Source organism: Centropristis striata, chromosome 20, assembly GCF_030273125.1.
Source record: "Centropristis striata isolate RG_2023a ecotype Rhode Island chromosome 20, C.striata_1.0, whole genome shotgun sequence".
Taxonomy (NCBI): Eukaryota; Metazoa; Chordata; class Actinopteri; order Perciformes; family Serranidae; genus Centropristis; species Centropristis striata.
Window position 1 is genome coordinate 34,188,292 of NC_081536.1, and position 18,824 is coordinate 34,207,115.

The 18,824-nt window shown below is 36.6% G+C and overlaps 2 protein-coding genes across 2 annotated transcripts in view; one reads left to right on the forward strand and one right to left on the reverse strand.

Annotated features, from left to right (window-relative positions):
• Nucleotides 1-1,506: 1,506 nt before the first annotated feature.
• Nucleotides 1,507-3,143, reverse strand: LOC131993932 (CD48 antigen-like). The gene has a single exon (XM_059360011.1). The coding sequence runs from the start codon at nucleotides 3,047-3,049 to the stop codon at nucleotides 2,189-2,191; it is 861 nt and encodes a 286-aa protein (XP_059215994.1). The 5' UTR covers nucleotides 3,050-3,143; the 3' UTR covers nucleotides 1,507-2,188.
• A 3,939-nt stretch (nucleotides 3,144-7,082) lies between these two features.
• The window catches only part of tbc1d12a (TBC1 domain family, member 12a), a 30,890-nt gene continuing 19,148 nt past the window's right edge, over nucleotides 7,083-18,824 (forward strand). Inside the window, exon 1 of the mRNA XM_059360002.1 lies at nucleotides 7,083-8,596. Within this exon, the coding sequence (XP_059215985.1) occupies nucleotides 7,386-8,596 (1,211 nt within the window). The 5' untranslated portion in view covers nucleotides 7,083-7,385. The remainder of the gene's footprint in view (nucleotides 8,597-18,824) is intronic.

Below are 18,824 nucleotides of genomic sequence, written 5' to 3' on the forward strand. Positions count from 1 at the left end.
GAAATATATTTCAATTAATAAGTACATTATGATTAAACTTCCACTAGTTATTTATTCATTTTTTGTATTTATATTAATTAATGTAGACATTTGTTGTGAATGTCCTTAATTTATTTATTAATTTCTACATTTATTTTTGGATTATTTTTCCAATTTATTTATTTATTTATTATTGTTTATTTTTTAAATGTATTTTTACATACATTTATAAGAATTTTTTAATTAATTTAGAAATGCATTTTTGCATCTATTATTTATTAAGAAATATATATCCATTAAAAAGTAAGTTATGATTTAGCTGCAACTAGTTATTTATTTAATTTGCTTTTATTTATACTAATTAATGTAGACATTTATTGTGAATGTCCTTAATTTATGTTTTCATTTCTACATTTATTTATGGATTATTTTCCCATTAATTTATTAATTCTAAATTTCGTAAATTCATTTATAAATGTTATTTATTTACCCTTTTTTTTTTTTTTTTTACCTTTTTGTTAAACTTCCACTAGTTATTTATTATTTTTTTTGTATTTATTTATTTATAATAGAATATATAGAAGACTATTTATATTTATTGTTATTTTATTGATGCTTCTTCTATTGTTGCTGCTGTAAAAATAGTTGGAGCTTCCCCATTGGTCAGAACTAGAGGGGGGCGGGGCGTTCCCGTGGAGCACGCTGCTCTGATTGGCTGACAAAAACAAACACTTTGTATCTTTTTTTAGTCCCCTAGTGGCCATCTTTCTTCTAGAAAAATACTTTTTATGCAGATTAACAGTGTTTAATAAATGTATTAGGCCTAAATTAACAGCTTTAGTAATTACAAAAATATTTTTTTATGTTGTGTAATTGTTAATACAGCAGTATGTAGAAGCTCTTCAACCAAAATTATATTTTTAATGCTAAAATATAATTATTATTGTCATCCATACATTTTAAAATGTCCTGTTTTACAAAAAGTAAAAAGTCTGTAAAAATTGTAAAACACATTATTATTTCTTTATTATAGTTATTTTCTTGCATTCCTGAACAGAAAAATAGTTTTAGTGGTTTAAATGTTCTGCTTGATTAATTTCTGGCTCAGATCTGGATATAAAAAGTTGAATTCAGTTTTTTTTTTTGTGCAAAATTAAAAATTAATCTGTTATTTATTTATATATTAGATTATATATTTAAAAACTTGACAATTATTGCAGTTTTCTAGACTTACATTATTAAATCTATTAAAAAATAGAAATATAAGTGTCCAAAATATTTGCCAGAATTAATGTTTTGACGTTTTTAGAGGAGTAAGCCAGGTCTGTGTCCTGACATTTAGGATAGTTAAGTCTTTGTTTGTTTGTTTTTTATTTGTCTTTTATTTGTTTATTTGTTTGGATTTTAAACCAAACCCCACAAAGGATGTATGCATATCAAAATAATATATATAAATAACACAAACACAAGTTGAGTTTCAAAACCAAAAACATTTATTCAATTTAGAAATTAAAAACAGCCCAAAAGTCGAATAAAAACCAAAACAAATCCACCTCAAAATTCAAAATAACAGCAACACAGAAGCCAGAAGTGATCTGATAGAAGGTTCAAATCATTCAGCACGGAGCAAGAATTTTCTGTTTTAAATGTTGTTTGTTGCACTTCTGCTTTCCATGAAAGTTACAGACTTCCTCTTTTACACAAAATGAGTGAAACACTTCTATTATTCATGAGTTCAGTTCATAATAAGTTTCCCAACATCTTAATAATAACAATATATCAACACAATTGCAGTTATTACAATATTTTTCCTTTTTATGTGTTTGGCAACTTTCAAACAGGTTCATACAATTCTATAAAAAGTAAAGACAGTGGTACACACAATAAAAATGATGGCATATTAAAACTCACAGGCAACATTTGATTATATTTCTCATATTTAGCATCTGCAGCAACATCTCATTAATAATACTGTTGACTTTATGTTTGTGGAAACAAGAAGGAACAACATGTTTGATGGATTCATGAGGAGAAAAACAACAAAAGCTTTAAATGATTCATGCAAAACCAAAGAAAATCCACCTCAACATTCTAAATAACACAAAACAGAAGCCTGAAGTGATCTGATAGAAGGTTCAAATCATTCAGCACTGAGCACAAATTCATGCAAAGCTGTTTAAAAAAAAGCTACAATAAAGGAAATGTTGCTTCATAATTGATTCTGGTAATCATCATTAACATATGAAGCTGCATCTTCTTCACCTTTTCTGCTGCGACACAGACACCTCAGTTTACTGACCGTCTCTCTGTTCAGCCACACGACGTAGACAACAGCCACCAAGAGGGCCAAGATGGCCAAAGATCTCACCACAGACCCTAGAACCAGGACCCAGAGTCTAGGGGCTGCAGGGTTTCCCTCCAAAAGAGGATTGTTTTGGGGTTCGGGTTTCTCCTCGAAAAGCAGATTCTCTTGGGGTTCACTGTCTCTCAGGCTGACTGGGTTCTGGACCCGGCAGGTGAAGTTCTTCACACTCGAGTCATTTCTCTTAGAGATGATCAAGTCTTTTCCTGACTCCGTCCAGTCTCCGTCGTCCCCCTTCCAGCTGTATCTGACGGGTTCAGCTTCTGGGTTTTCTACCACACAGGTCAGCTTACACTGATCTGATTCTGGGCCACAAGCCAGAGGTTTCACCACCACCATGGGCTTGGGGACTCCTTCAATCACCTTAACATCGTAACACGTACTGTGGACCTTGTTGTTGACCTCCACTGTGTACCTCCCAGAGTCGGTTGTAGTCATGCTGTTGATCTCCAGACGTCCAGTGGTTATGTCCAGGGTGGATCGGCCTTCAAAGCGGTAATAATAATCCAGAGAAACCGCAGGAGTTTCCACCAACTCAGCCATCGGAAAACCGTTTAACTTCCACAGGATGCTGGTGATCCGGTCCGCCAGTGGAGGCCTCAGGTCCAGCGTCAGTGTCCAGCCTTTCTTCACGTACGTCGGGTTATTTTGAGCGAGAGTGAAGTCCAGCACCACCAACAGCAACACAACCCTCCACAGAGTCTCCATGTCTGCTGATGAGAACAGGACTGACAGAACGTCTCTTTTCTCACCAACAAAACATCACAGTTTCATTTTTCCTTCTTCTGCTTCTCTGCAGCGTTTCCTTTTTCTGGTGACGTTCTATAAAACCCCCTGGCAGTGACAATACAGACTCACTGGTCTACATGAGTTTAGAATGGGTCAATTATAGTCTGTTGATACATGCAGTAGTATAGTTTGTCAAAAAATAGTGAAAAAACACCAAAAAATAGGATATCCAAGAATGACCCCCTCAAGAAGAAGTCATACTATAGCATGTCGATTTTTGTCAAAAATGGATGAATTTCAAATGCCTAAAAATGCTTAAAACGGGTCAATTATAGTCTGTTGTTGCATATTAGAGCATAATATGACCAGAAATGACAGAAAAACATAATATTATGGGATGTCTAAAAATGACCCCCACAAAGAAAAGTCATACTACACCATACTACTTTAGCTGGTAGCATTAGCCGGTCTCACATTAGCTGGTAGCATTAGCTGGTCACATTAGCTGGTAGCATTAGCCGGTCGCATTAGCCGGTCTCACATTAGCCGCTCACATTAGCCGGTCTCACATTAGCCGGTCTCAAATTAGCCGGTAGCATTAGCTGGTCACATTAGCCGGTAGCATTAGCCGGTCTCGCATTAGCCGGTCTCACATTAGCTGGTCACATTAGCTGGTCACATTAGCCGGTAGCATTAGCTGGTCACATTAGCCGGTCTCACATTAGCTGGTCACATTAGCTGGTCACATTAGCCGGTAGCATTAGCTGGTCACATTAGCCGGTCTCACATTAGCCGGTCACATTAGCCGGTCACATTAGCTGGTCTCACATTAGCTGGTCCCCAAGCCCAGGGTGGAGGTGAAACCTCTGGCTTGTGGCCCAGAATCAGATCAATGTAAGCTGACCTGTGCAGCAGAAACCAGAGAGGCTGAACCCGTCAGATACAGCTGGAAGAGGGACGACGGAGACTGGACGGAGTCAGGAAAAGACTTGATCATCTCTAAGAGAAATGACTCGAGTGTGAAGAACTTCACCTGCCGGGTCCAGAACCCAGTCAGCCTGAGAGACAGTGAAGCCGTCTTGGTTCTGATCTTAGAGGGGAACCCTGCAGCCCCTGGACTCTGGGTCCTGGTTCTAGGGTCTGTGGTGAGATCTTTGGCCATCTTGGCCCTCTTGGTGGCTGTTGTCTACGTCGTGTGGCTGAACAGAGAGACGGTCAGTAAACTGAGGCGTCCGTGTCGCAGCAGAAAAGGTGAAGAAGATGCAGCTTCATATGTTAATGATGATTACCAGAATCAATTATGAAGCAACATTTCCTTCATTGTAGCTTTTTTTTTTTTTTAAGCCTCTGGGACCACTCGGGACATTTTCAGCCATATTTGTCATTTTTCACTTTTGTTTTTGCAATCATTTTGGCTGTGATACTGCAAATGGCATGATTTCTGGAAGGGTTTTTTCTTGATATATTTTGAAATTCAAATTTAAAGTTTTTTTAATGGGTCTATAATAATAATAATAATAATGATAATAATAATAATAATAATAATAATACACCATGTACACATTTACTTACACTTTCAGGCCATTCGGGCTGAAAATGTCCACTTACAAAAAAATGCTATAAAAACTTTACAGATTAATATTTTTTTCTACTTTTTTTTGCATAAACCTCTTAAACAACTTCCGCCCTGTTCAAAACTACCAAACATTCAAAGATGTTGATGATTTTAACCCTTTAAATGCCTGTTTGATTACATGATGTCACTGTTTTTCAAAGAAAAAAAACACAAAAATGTCGTTATTTTCCATATAATAAATGATTTTTGGCTTGGGTGTGCTCAATGAACCTTCTATCAGATCACTTCAGGCTTCTGTTTTGTGTTATTTAGAATGTTGAGGTGGATTTTCTTTGGTTTTGCATGAATCATTTAAAGCTTTTGTTGTTTTTCTCCTCATGAATCCATCAAACATGTTGTTCCTTCTTGTTTCCACAAACATAAAGTCAACAATATTGGAAATTAGATGTTGCTGCAGATGCTAAATATGAGAAATATAATCAAATGTTGCCTGTGAGTTTTAATATGCCATCATTTTTATTGTGTGTACCACTGTCTTTACATTTTACTTTTTATAGAATTGTATGAACCTGTTTGAAAGTTGCCAAACACATAAAAAGGAAAATTACTGTCAAAACTGCAATTGTGTTGATATATTGTTATTATTAAGATGTTGGGAAACTTATTATGAACTGAAGTCATGTATAATAGAAGTGTTTCACTCATTTTGTGTAAAAGAGGAAGTCTGTAAATTAAAAAGACATAGAGACACGCTGACTTTCATGGAAAGCAGAAGTGCAACAAACAACATTTAAAACAGAAAAAAGGCACAAAAAGGTATTTTTTGTGGAGTCAAACAGCAGCCATGCCTCCAAACCATAATTTTTATTCATTTTAAATATTTGTTTTGCATTTCACAAAGTTACTGTGTGATAATACTGCAAAGAAACTCTCAACCCCGGTTTGAAAAGTATGTTTTCTTTCATTAAACACCAAAAAATACACTGTTTATTGTAGAACTGAAAAACAGGCATTATTGTTGAAATTTGAACTTTCCAACGGTCCTTGAACACATCATCAGTTGTGAAAGTTTCTGTGACCAAAAAACTTTTGTTAAAATGTTGATATTTGTGTCAGAATCAGTTTATTCTACATGTTTAATTTAAAATAAAGTGTTTGCACTAACCAGTAATATAAAATCTGTGACACTTGTGGGAACTTGTTGTTTATATGAATTCAATTTTATTCCAATATTTAAAAACAAAAAACAAAAAACAATTCATTAGAGAAATGAAACTTTTTTTTCTGTCTTTTTTTTTTTTTAACTGTGTTATTCTGCACAAAGACTGTTCATTTTAATGTCTGGTTCAACTAAAGGTTCATCTGTTTGGACAAATATAATGATAACAACAAAAATATCGGATAATAGTTTAATTTAAGAGCTGATATATTGACATTTAACATGGTTTTATTGATCATAACCATAATCATTATTAAGAAAATGATGGAAAATGGCCATTCTGTGTAACTTCACCATGTAAATAATAAATAAAAAATACATTCTTATGTTTTTAACCCTCCTCTTACAGGTGCATCTAAATAAATTAGAATATGATAAAAAAGTTTATCTATGTTAGTAATTAAATTCAAAAAGTGGAAATAACACATTATATAGATCCATTACACACAGAATGAAACTTTTAATGTCTTCATTTATTATATATTATATTTATTTATTATTATACATATATTTATTATGATATATTATATTTATTTATTATTATATATATATTTATTATTATAATATATATTATATTATATATTTTTTTATTATATATTAGAAGTTGAAAAGATTTATTTATTATTATATATATTATATATATATATTTATAATTTTATATTATATCTATTGATATATATTATATTTATTTATTTATTATAATGTTATATATATTTATTATTATATATTATTTTTAATTATTATTTTTATTATATATTAGAAGTTGAAAAGGTATTTTATTTATTATTATATATATATTATATATATATCTTATTTTATATTATATTTATTGATATATATTATATTTATTTATTTATTTATTATAATGTTATATATATTTATTATTATATATTATTTTTAATTATTATTTTTATTATATATTAGAAGTTGAAAAGGTATTTTTATTTATTATTATAGTAACATATATATATTATATCTATTATTTTATATTTATTCATTATCACATATTATATTTATTCATTATATATATATATATTTATATATTATTTTTAATTATTATTTTGATGATATATTAGAAGTTAAAAAGGTATTTTTATTATTATGTCCATGGTGCAGTAACACAGAGTGACCAGCTGGCGTCGCTGTAAACTGCCAGCGAATCAAAACACAGCGAGGGAAGGAGGAGGAGGAGGGGGCATGACGTCATTGTTGGGGTATTTTCAAGATGGCGCCGGACTGGCCGGAGTGCCGCTGCTGTGGAACCGTTGAGGGGATTTAATTAATCTGCTGCTCGGCGGAGACGTGAAATTCTCCACAAAAGAGACAGAAAACCGTGTTTTTAACCCGTCGAGCGGCCGCGGAGAGCGACATGCGGGCTGTCAGGTAGCGGCCGGAGGCTGAAGATGTTCTCCTCTTCCTCCGGGAACAACAGGACCTGCTGCCGCCGCCGGAGCTCCGGGCCCACCGGGCAGCGCCAACACACGCCCGGCGCCGAGGCTCGCTGGTCGGCCTGAGCCGCCATGGAGACCCGGGGGGAGACCGGAGGGTTGGCCGTCGACCTGAACGAGAACGAGGAGGACGGAGGGGGCCACAAGCCGCACCAGGGGGGTCTGAAGGAGCAGCTAGCGGGGGGGCAGGGTCACATCTCCGGGACCGGGACCGGGACCGGGAGGGGGGTCCACACGGAGCACCACAGGGGGGTCACCGGGCTGGATGTGGAGGTCCTCCCGGGGGGAGACCACGGCGGCCTGAACGGATTCACTGAGTCACTGCTCGGTCAGGAGGAGGTGGTCGGAGGAGGAGGAGGAGGAGGAGGAGGAGGCCGAGCTTCCTGTCCAGCTGGGCTCGTCGGGGGTCGAGTTTCAGCCGAGATGAGGCAGCATCCTGCGGGGGGGTCCCCCGGTCCCGGCCCCTCCTCCCAGGAGGAGCAGGAGGAGGCGACTCCTCGGACTCCTTGTCTCCTCCTGGACCGGCTGGGGATGCTCCAGCTGAGCCCCCCCGCCGAGCCCCTCCAGGGTCCAGGTGTGGGCATGCCTAACGGGGGCAGCCCTGGACCGGACCCCCCCTCCTACTGTAAACAGGGTACCGGGGGGTTCTCCTGCTCCAGCCCGGTTCTCCCGGGACAAACCGTCTCCTCTGGGGAGGAAGTGAGAGTGTCCAACGGTGGGTTCCACATCGTGACGTCCACTAGGGACTCTTGTGACTGGGACTCGGACTTGTCCGAAGACATTTATCTAGGGGCTACGTTGGGGGCCGGGGTCGGGTTCTGCAGCGGGACATTGGTGCCCCAGTGCCCCGGGGAGGAGGCACCGGATCCCCCTCACCCCTCGGACCCCTCCTCAGACTCCCCCCAGCTGGGATCAAGTGCCAAACCCTGCCCCCCCAACGTGAACGGGGACAGCCCTCTGTCCGAGCCCACCATCCTGCAGGAGGATGATGATGATGAGGAGGAGGGCTTCCGGGACCTCAGTTTCCCCGTCAGGCCCCAGACTCTGAGGACTAACCCCAACCTGGTGGTGTCCCTCAGCTGTGACGCCACGCCGCTGTCCCCGGACGACGATGGAGGCTTTTATTTTGGGGAGGAGGGCTACGAGGAGGACTTCCGGAGCGTGCTGGAGGCGGGTCGCAGGCAGAGCGCCCCGGACAAGCTGCCGGACCTTCACAAGGACCCGGACAGCTCCGAGACCAAGATGATGCCAAAGAGGTTCGGCATCGCAGATTTCTTCACCAGGTAACCTCGAGTCCTCCTCCGAGTCTCACCAGCACACCAGAAACACTCTGAAGGTATCAGGGTCGTCACGGTGCTAAGGGGTTCATCTCGATACCGATACTCAGGGAAATATTCCATACTCGATACCATTTCCGATACCACCAGGATAAAAACAAAGACCCCAAAATTTAACAGAAATATTTCTATTAAAAAGAAAAATGCAACATGTAAACATGAACAGAACCACAGGTTAAATATTTATAATAAAAACAGTTGTGCAAAAAGGAACTGCAACTATGATAACAAGCTTCAGGTCTGAGGTAGTGCAAAAAATAGATAAATACAACAAACAACAACAATTAGAACAATATTTAGAGATTTTATGCTGTGCACAATATTAGGAAAGCTTGATAAGTCGACTTTTCTCTGCTTCATTCTGGGACTAAAAGAGAGAAAATAACACTTTTCATTGATACTTTTGAAAATGAGTATCGTATCCGGATACAACGTTTTAGTATCGATACTTTTTTGAGTATCGATCCTTTTGACAACCCTAGAAGGTAGAAATAAAGAAACCCAGAGCTAGAACAGACTCTGATTCACCCCACATGAACTCTAGCTGCTCATGTTCTTATGATTTGCAGTGATGGAAAGTACATTTACTGTACGGTACTGTACTTAACCCTTTAACATTCTGCATACTGGCCTCGTCCTGAGGGTATTAAACAACACACCGTTATTAAATCTCTAAAATAAATCAGTTTCATTGAATAACAAACCTCATATCTTACTCTTCATAAAGAAACATCCTCTCATGCATCAATAACTTTGTGAATATTAGAATTTTCTGTCTTAACAGTTCAGAAAAACTGAAGTGAAACAACTTGAACTTCTTTGGCGATATAGATATATTGTCATATATATCTATATCTATCTATCTATCTATATATATGGCTCAGTGACAAATAAAATGGTGTAACCACAAAAGAATGACAAATATTAAATACTTTATCCACCTACAGTGTATTTAAATGGACTTATACATGTAATAATCATCATAACATGACATCAAATGGGGTTTTTTTCTATAGTATTTCAACATTTCAACAACGAGCAGAAAATATTCTAAAACAAACATTTTTTTCTAAAGTTCTGACAAATTATGTAAAATTAGTTATGTACCATAATGTTGCAAAGTAAACGTGGCTTATATTTTTTTTTTCTCATTTTAGTTCACATTTATTTTCCTGTATATAATCAGACTTTTATGGGAAAAAGTACCTGGTTACACCAACTGACACTGGGTTAGATCATTGACCCATATATACATATATATATATATATGTATGTATATATATATATATATATATATATGTATGTGTATATATATATATATATATGTATGTATATATATATATATATATATATATATATATATATATATATTCATTTTGGGTCTTTTTTGATCATCTTGTGCCTTTTTTATCATTTTGTGTCTTTTGATAATCTTGTGTCTTTTTTAAATGATTCTGTCTTTTTTTGTTCATTTTGTGTCTTTTTTTGATCATTTTGTGTCTTTTTTGGTAATTTTGTGTCTTTTTTGATCATTTTGTGTCTTTTTTTTATCATTTTGTGTCTTTTTTGGTAATTTTGTGTCTTTTTTGGTAATTTTGTGTCTTTTTTTGATCATTTTGTGTCTTTTTTGGATCATTTTGTGTCTTTTTTTCATCATCTTGTGTCTTTTTTGGATCATTTTGTGTCTTTTTTTCATCATCTTGTGTCTTTTTTTGATCATTTTGTGTCTTTTTTTGATCATTTTGTGTCTTTTTTTGATCATTTTGTGTCTTTTTTGACCATTTTGTGTCTTTTTTGATCATTTTGTGTCTTTTTTGATCATCTTGTGTCTTTTTTTTTGACAACCCTCGTTAATTCCACATGTAACAGCAGTTTGTGCTCTAACAGAGAGGACTAAAGAGGAGGTTAGCTGGGTGACTTCACCATTTAACACATATCAGCTTCTTTTCATAGAGACTAGCAGGCTGCAGCCTGAATCTGAGTATTAGCTGCATGTTAATCATGCCCCACTTCAGTGTGTGTGTGTGTGTGTGTGTGTGTGTGTGTGTACATTGACTCTGCAGCCTGTTTCCTCGGGGCTTAGCCCACATTCTGCTCTCTGTTTCACACTCGTCACACCATTTAACCTGTTAGAATCCCTCCCACCAGCTATAGTTATAAGTTATTAATATATGAAACCAGACCGTGTGAGGAATCCATGAAGGGATTTCTCAGCAGTTGAAGGAACAGACGTTCTCCTCATCCAATCACTAAAAATACAAAAATCTCCAAAATGACCAAACTTTCTGAAATCACAGCATGTTGCTCTGAAGCTCTGCGTGTATTAATGTGCATTTTCTGGAGGATTTTTGACATTTTTTATCCATTCTTGTATAAAAAAAAAAAAGCCAAATTCAGCATTCAGACATGACAAACGTTGATTTAACCGCCAAAGCCTTTGTGTCGTTCGGAAATTGCACAGTAGATTATAAAAATAACCTCCGAAACACAGCTCAATAAACAGGATTTTGAAGTTATTGTATTTCAGTTTAGCAGAATACAGCTTTAATGGAAACTTCAGCATTTTTCTAACTCTATTTCCACACGTTTTGGAGTCTAACTGACTAACAGTTAACAGTTTGTGTTTGTGGTTCAGTATTGAGTGAGAACGCTGCAATCTAGTCAATGTTCGTCTACTAAAAGTGTCTGTTGTTGCCACTAACTGGCTCAGATCATCAGTCAAGTAAAAGGCAATAACAACATTATGGAACAGACCCTACAGCAGGGGTCTCAAACTCAGATTACCTGCTGGAGGCAGTATCAAAATGACCAAAAAAAGACTCAAAATGACTAAAAAAAGACACAAAATTACAGAAAAAAAACTGAATTACAAAAAAAAGACACAAAGTGACCAAAAAAAGACACAAAATTACTAAAAAAAGACGCAAAATTACAAAAGACACAAAATTACAAAAAAATACACAGAATTACCAAAAAAAGACACAAAATTATTTGAAAAAGACACAAAATTATTTAAAAAAGACACAAAATTATTTAAAAAAAGACACAAAATTACCAAAAAAAGAAACAGAATTACCAAAAAAGACACAAAATTATTAAAAAAAGACACAAAATTACCAAAAAAGAAACAGAATTACCAAAAAAGACACAAAATTATTTAAAAAAGACACAAAATGATATAAAAAAGACACAAAATTATATAAAAAATACACAAAATGATATGATATGATAATTAAAGGGACCTTCCACACACAACACGTTCATATAAAACTCACATTAAACTTTCATATTAAGGTGGGGGCCACAAAATATCGTCACGAGGGCCACAATTGGCCCGCGGGCCGCCAGTTTGAGACCCCTGGTTTACAGAAAAGTAAAACCTTGGTTGAAGGATTAGTTCTGAAGTGTCGTGAGAGGTGAGTTGTTGCTTGAAATGAGCGAAACAATCCCAGGAAGAGTTTGTTGAGTTGGAGAACAGAAAGCGTATCTTGATCATATCTATAAAAGATAGAATAAATAAATAAAACCTGGTTTTTTTGACTGAAGGAGATTTCAGAAGGAGACTCCACCTTGAATTAAACTTGGTGAGACACAATAACAAACAGCAGTGCTTCATGCAGAAGGTGAAGAAAATGTTCTTATTTCTTAGACTTTTTCTATGTCAAACAGGAAACCTTTATGTGTATGACAAGTCAAATTTAGTCATGGAAAAAAGTATTAGACCACCTTGTTTTCTTCATTTTCTTGTTCATTTTAATGTCTGGTGCAACTAAAGGTTCATTTGCTTGGACAAATATAATGATAACAACAAAAATATCTGATAAGAGTTTAATTTAAGAGCTGATATCTAGACATTTAACATGGTTTTATTGATCATGACTTTGGTTATTGTCAAGAATGTTTCAATGACTGTCGATGTAAAAATGACTAAGAAGACACAACATGACCAAAAAAGGACACAAAATTATTGAAATGGAAACAAATTGAACAAAAATAGATGTAAAATGACATAAAGTCTGCATAACAATGGAAAGAAACATTGTGGCGTTCAATGATCCGGCCAAGAGGAAGCATATAATTAGAGAATAAAATAGGACCTACAATAGAACCTTGCGGTACACCACAGGTAATGAGAGCTGACGAAGAGGAACAATAACCTGTGGTGAACGAGAAGGTTCTTTCTAAAAGATAAAAGTAGAACTAACAAGCTTTAGTTTTGCTTTAGATTGTACAGGAATGGCTCCAAATGCTGTTGCAGGTGTTTTCATCCTCCAGTGTAACAAAAAAGATGCAAAATAACCAAAAAAAGACACCAAATAACCGAAAAAAAGACACAAATTAACAAAAAAGATGCTAAATAACAAAATCAAGATGCAAAATGGCCAAAGAAAGACACAAATTGACCATAAAATGACACAAATTGACCAAAATAGAAACAAAATGACCACAAAATGACTCAAAATGACCAAAAAAGACACAAATTTGCCACAAATTGACCAAAAAAGAAACAAAATGACCCAAAAGTTGCAAAATGGCCCAAAAAAAAGACAAAAAATGACCAAAAAAAAGACACATTACTAAAAAAAGACACAAATTGACCAAAAAAGACACTAAATTACCAAAAAAAGATGCAAATTGGCCAAAAAAAAGAAGACAAAAAATGACCAAAAATAAGACACATTACTAAAAAAAGACACAAATTGACCAAAAAAGACACTAAATTACCAAAAAAAGATGCAAAATGGCCAAAAAAAAGACACAAAATGACCAAAAATAAGACACATTACTAAAAAAAGACACAAATTGACCAAAAAAGACACTAAATTACCAAAAAAAGATGCAAAATGGCCAAAAAAAAAGGCAAAAAATGACCAAAAATAAGACACATTACTAAAAAAAAGACACAAATTGACCAAAAAAGATACTAAATTACCAAAAAAAGATGCAAAATGGCCAAAAAAAAGTGGACGGCTTTGGAGGAGACCTGGAAGATCTAGTGATGGTGGAGAACTTTGTGGAAGGAGTAGCTGATGAAAACTTCCACATGGCCAAAGATGCTCTGATGGCTTTAAGTGATGCCGCCTGGCTGCATACAATCACATTCACACACTTTAGATCACCGTATCAGCAGATTTCCTCCTGGAAACACTCAATAAACCAGGAATAAAAAGTGAAGACGAGACGCCACTTTAGTCTTCTGTTCAGACCGTCACCATGGAAACGGAGCCTTCAAACAATCCAAACAGTGTAAATATGGTTCTTGGTTCCTGGTTTGTGGTTTGGCTGCAGCCTCAGCAGCAGCTGGCTCCATGTCACGGAAACGTCTCAGAGGAAATCCAGTCAGACGGAGAAAAGAAAATAAAATCAAATAAAAGAGAAGAGCTCCACCAGGCTGGCTGCTAGTTCAGACTCAGACTGAGGTCAGAGAGGATCAGACGCCCAAACAGTAAACCAGATCACAATAAACACAATCAGGAATTATGCTTTATTTACCTACAACTAGCCTCATGCTCTTCAACAGTGTATTACTCCCACATTTATCTCACTTTTATCTGTAAACAAACCACACGTGCACAATACTGACAGTACTTCAATATGGACAATATCTGGACTTTTTTTGGGGGTAATTTCACGTCTTGCTTTGGTTATTGTGTCTCTTTTTGGTTATTTTGTGGGGGTTTTTTTGTCATTTTTGGAAAATTTTGTCTTTTTTGGCCATTCTGTGTATTTTTTTGGGTTATTTTGTGTCTTTTGGTTATTTTGTGTCTTTTTTTGGTAATTTCCGTCTTTTTTTGGTTTGTTTTTTCTGACACAGATATCAACATTTAACACAAGTTTTGGTCACTTTTTATAACATAAATTGTAGTAACTGATGATCCGTTCAAGGACCATCGGAAAGATCAAACCCTGACGATTTATTTCTATGATAATAAATGTTTTTTGGTGATTTTATTCAAACTGCTCATATCATGGCAATTAGAAAAACTATAACCAGAACAAATTGCCCCAAAATACAATCAACGTGTTTTCTTTAGTCTTATTATCTGAAGTTCGGAGCCACCAGATGAATTTCAGAAGTGTATTTTATATTTTTGGTGCGTCTCTCTGCAGATTTTGTGACGTTAACAGAGATTAAACCAGAGCAGAAAGCCGTCTGCTGCGTCCCTCTAATTCCCTTTGTTCATTACCATTAATTTACACACACTGCATGCTGGGGGAATTAAAGGAGCTCTAATCACCTCCTGCTTAATTATTTACACACACACATCCTGTGGCCTCCACTCAGGGAGTTAGTTTAGTGAGTTCAGGTCCTCTCAGCCACTCTGAGTCTGTCTCAGTGAGTTCAGGTCCTCTCAGCCACTCTGAGTCTGTCCCAGTGAGTTCAGGTCCTCTCAGCCACTCTGAGTCTGTCCCAGTGAGTTCAGGTCCTCTCAGCCACTCTGAGTCTGTCCCAGTGAGTCCAGGTCCTCTCAGCCACTCTGAGTCTGTCTCAGTGAGTTCAGGTCCTCTCAGCCACTCTGAGTCTGTCTCAGTGAGTTCAGGTCCTCTCAGCCACTCTGAGTCTGTCCTAGTGAGTTCAGGTCCTCTCAGCCACTCTGAGTCTGTCCCAGTGAGTTCAGGTCCTCTCAGCCACTCTGAGTCTGTCCCAGTGAGTTCAGGTCCTCTCAGCCACTCTGAGTCTGTCTCAGTGAGTTCAGGTCCTCTCAGCCACTCTGAGTCTGTCCCAGTGAGTTCAGGTCCTCTCAGCCACTCTGAGTCTGTCTCAGTGAGTTCAGGTCCTCTCAGCCACTCTGAGTCTGTCCCAGTGAGTTCAGGTCCTCTCAGCCACTCTGAGTCTGTCCCAGTCAGTTCAGGTCCTCTCAGCCACTCTGAGTCTGTCTCAGTGAGTTCAGGTCCTCTCAGCCACTCTGAGTCTGTCCCAGTGAGTTCAGGTCCTCTCAGCCACTCTGAGTCTGTCCCAGTGAGTTCAGGTCCTCTCAGCCACTCTGAGTCTGTCCCAGTGAGTTCAGGTCCTCTCAGCCACTCTGAGTCTGTCCCAGTGAGTTCAGGTCCTCTCAGCCACTCTGAGTCTGTCTCAGTGAGTTCAGGTCCTCTCAGCCACTCTGAGTCTGTCCCAGTGAGTTCAGGTCCTCTCAGCCACTCTGAGTCTGTCTCAGTGAGTTCAGGTCCTCTCAGCCACTCTGAGTCTGTCTCAGTGAGTTCAGGTCCTCTCTGCTCCGCTAAACAAAGACACACGGAGACGTTCACACTTTAAACAGGCAGCTGCAGCTGATCTGAGAGCAGCTTGATGTCTCCGACACGGAGCACAACGCTGCCTTCACTTCTTCATCCTGCTGTATTAACAGTGACAGTCTCACCTGCTGACTCTCACCTGCTGAGTCTCACCTGCTGAGTCTCACCTGTTGAGTCTCACCTGCTGAGTCTCACCTGCTGAGTCTCACCTGCTGAGTCTCACCTGTTGAGTCTCACCTGTTGAGTCTCACCTGCTGAGTCTCACCTGCTGAGTCTCACCTGCTGAGTCTCACCTGCTGAGTCTCACCTGCTGAGTCTCACCTGTTGAGTCTCACCTGCTGAGTCTCACCTGCTGAGTCTCACCTGCTGAGTCTCACCTGCTGAGTCTCACCTGCTGAGTCTCACCTGTTGAGTCTCACCTGCTGAGTCTCACCTGCTGAGTCTCACCTGCTGAGTCTCACCTGCTGAGTCTCACCTGTTGAGTCTCTGAGCCTTTCCTCTTATTTACATGAATCAGGAGTGATTAGTAGCAGCTGAGACTGTTGCAGCTTCAGTGTTTGATCCTCTGTGTTTTTCTCTCTGATCTTCAGATTCCCCACTACCAAAAACAGTCTCATTTCTTAGAATAGAATAGAATAGAATAGAAGAGCCTTTATTGTCATTGTAGATAATACAACAAAATTAAAGTGCAACTCCCATTGGTGCATAAAACAATTAAGAACAACAATATAAAAACAACTTAAGGACAATAAAGGTATAAATCAGGGGTCTCAAACTCTAATTACCTGGAGGCAGCATCAACATGACCAAAAAAAGACACAAAATTACTAAAAAAAAGACACAAAATGACAGAAAAAACTAAATTACTTAAAAAAGACAAATAATTACTAAAAACACACTAAAGTGTGACTAAAGTAACTAAAATTACTAAAGACACAAAGTGACCAAAAAAAGACACAAAATTACAAAACAGACAACCAAAATTATTTAGAAATATACATAAAATAATTTTAAAAAAATACACAAAATTACCAAAAAAGACACACAATTACTAAAAAAGACACAAAATTATTAAAAAATATACATAAAATAATTTTTAAAAGACAAAAAATTATCAAAAAGACACAAATTTACTAAAAAAGACACAAAATTACCAAAAAAAGGTGCATTATTAAAACAGACTGAGATGTGTGGGGAGCAGTCAGATGTGTATTAAAGAGCATTTGTTGTAAAGATCAGCTCCTTCAACCAGCAGATGGACTCAAAGTAGATAAAATAACTTCCTCTTTTCTATTTCTGACGTCGTTTCACTTGTTGCTTCACAACGGAAACAACACCAACAGTTGAAACGTCTGTCAGACTCACCAGTTAATGCTCCGTTTTATCATTTCAGCTCAGAAACCGATTATTTCTCAGAGCAACTTTAAAGAGAAGATAACAGAGAAGCAGGTCTCGTGTTCACATTTAATGTTTAACCTTTTATGACCAGGATAATGCTGACCAAGCTGCACGACCGGCTGGTTTTTGTATGTTAATGTGTAGCTTTTTCTCCTGATACCCACATAAAACCTACAAATATTATCAATATGTGATATTATCAAGGCATTAAAGGCATTAAAATGAACAAGGAATTCTCTCTGACACGTCAGACTTTAGAGAATTATTCAAACGGCACATTTTACAAAACAAATCAACAACCTCTTGTGTGTGATGTCTACACTTGATGAATATATAATAATAATAATAATAATAATAATAATAATAATAATAATATATAGGATCTTTTCTGCTTATTAAATAAATAAATTGTCTTTATGAAATAAATACAAACCGTCCAAATGTCTCAAATATTGCCGTAACTGCTGTTTTAAGCTATTTTCTTTGTTTTTTGTCAGAAAGAAAAAAGAACAATATGGATATTTGTTTACATTAGACATTGCTATATTGTTTTAATGATATATTTTCATACCGCCAACCTCTAGTACTTGTTATTAACTATTAAGAAGATGTAATTATAATTGTGAATTGTGATGATAAGAGGAAAAACCAAAATCATGACCAATAAAACCATTAAATGTCTAGATATCAGCTCTTAAATCAAACTCTTATCAGATATTTTTGTTGTTATCATTATATTTGTCCAAACAAATGAACCTTTAGTTGAACCAGACATTAAAATGAACCAGAAACTGAAGAAAACAAGGAGGTCTAATCATTATTTCCATGACTTTATATTTTTAAAGATTGGAATAAAATGGAATTTATGTATAAACATGTTTTATATCAGCCACAAGTGTCACAAATATTGGTGAAAAAGATCTATAGTGAGAGTTTAGATGTGATAATAAAGGCTTTAACTCTCTTTATTTGACTCTTAAATGCTTCATGAACCTCGACTGTAAGATAAAAAGGTCTTCCCCATTAATATCTTCACTATTTATTATATCTTTATTAACTCTTTAGGTATTAGGGCAACATGCACTTTATATTCATAACAATGGGAACTCCCAATATCATAAAATTACCATTGCTGATATTTAATGAATGTAATGTTTATTAAGTATCGTACATTTAAAATAGCACTTTATATTTACTGTGCAATCAGACAATCTGTAATAGAATCACACACCTAACAAGGTTATTATAGTTAACAAAAACTAACAAAATAACCAAAACTAGAATTGAAAAAACATTTTTGTTAACTGAAATAAAAATAAAAACTAGAGTTTTTAAAAAACGATAACTAACTTTGTGGTTCCAAAACTAACTAAAACTAACTAAAATTATAGTAAAATGTCCTTCGTTTTGGTCTTTGTCAACTTTTTTCATCCGTAAACCTTTTTGGTTGATATGAAATCTATTTCATCTATCTGGTTTTATGACTTAATAAACTTATTGGGGCTGAGATGGATCAGACAAAGGAAATAAAGGAAACATTTAT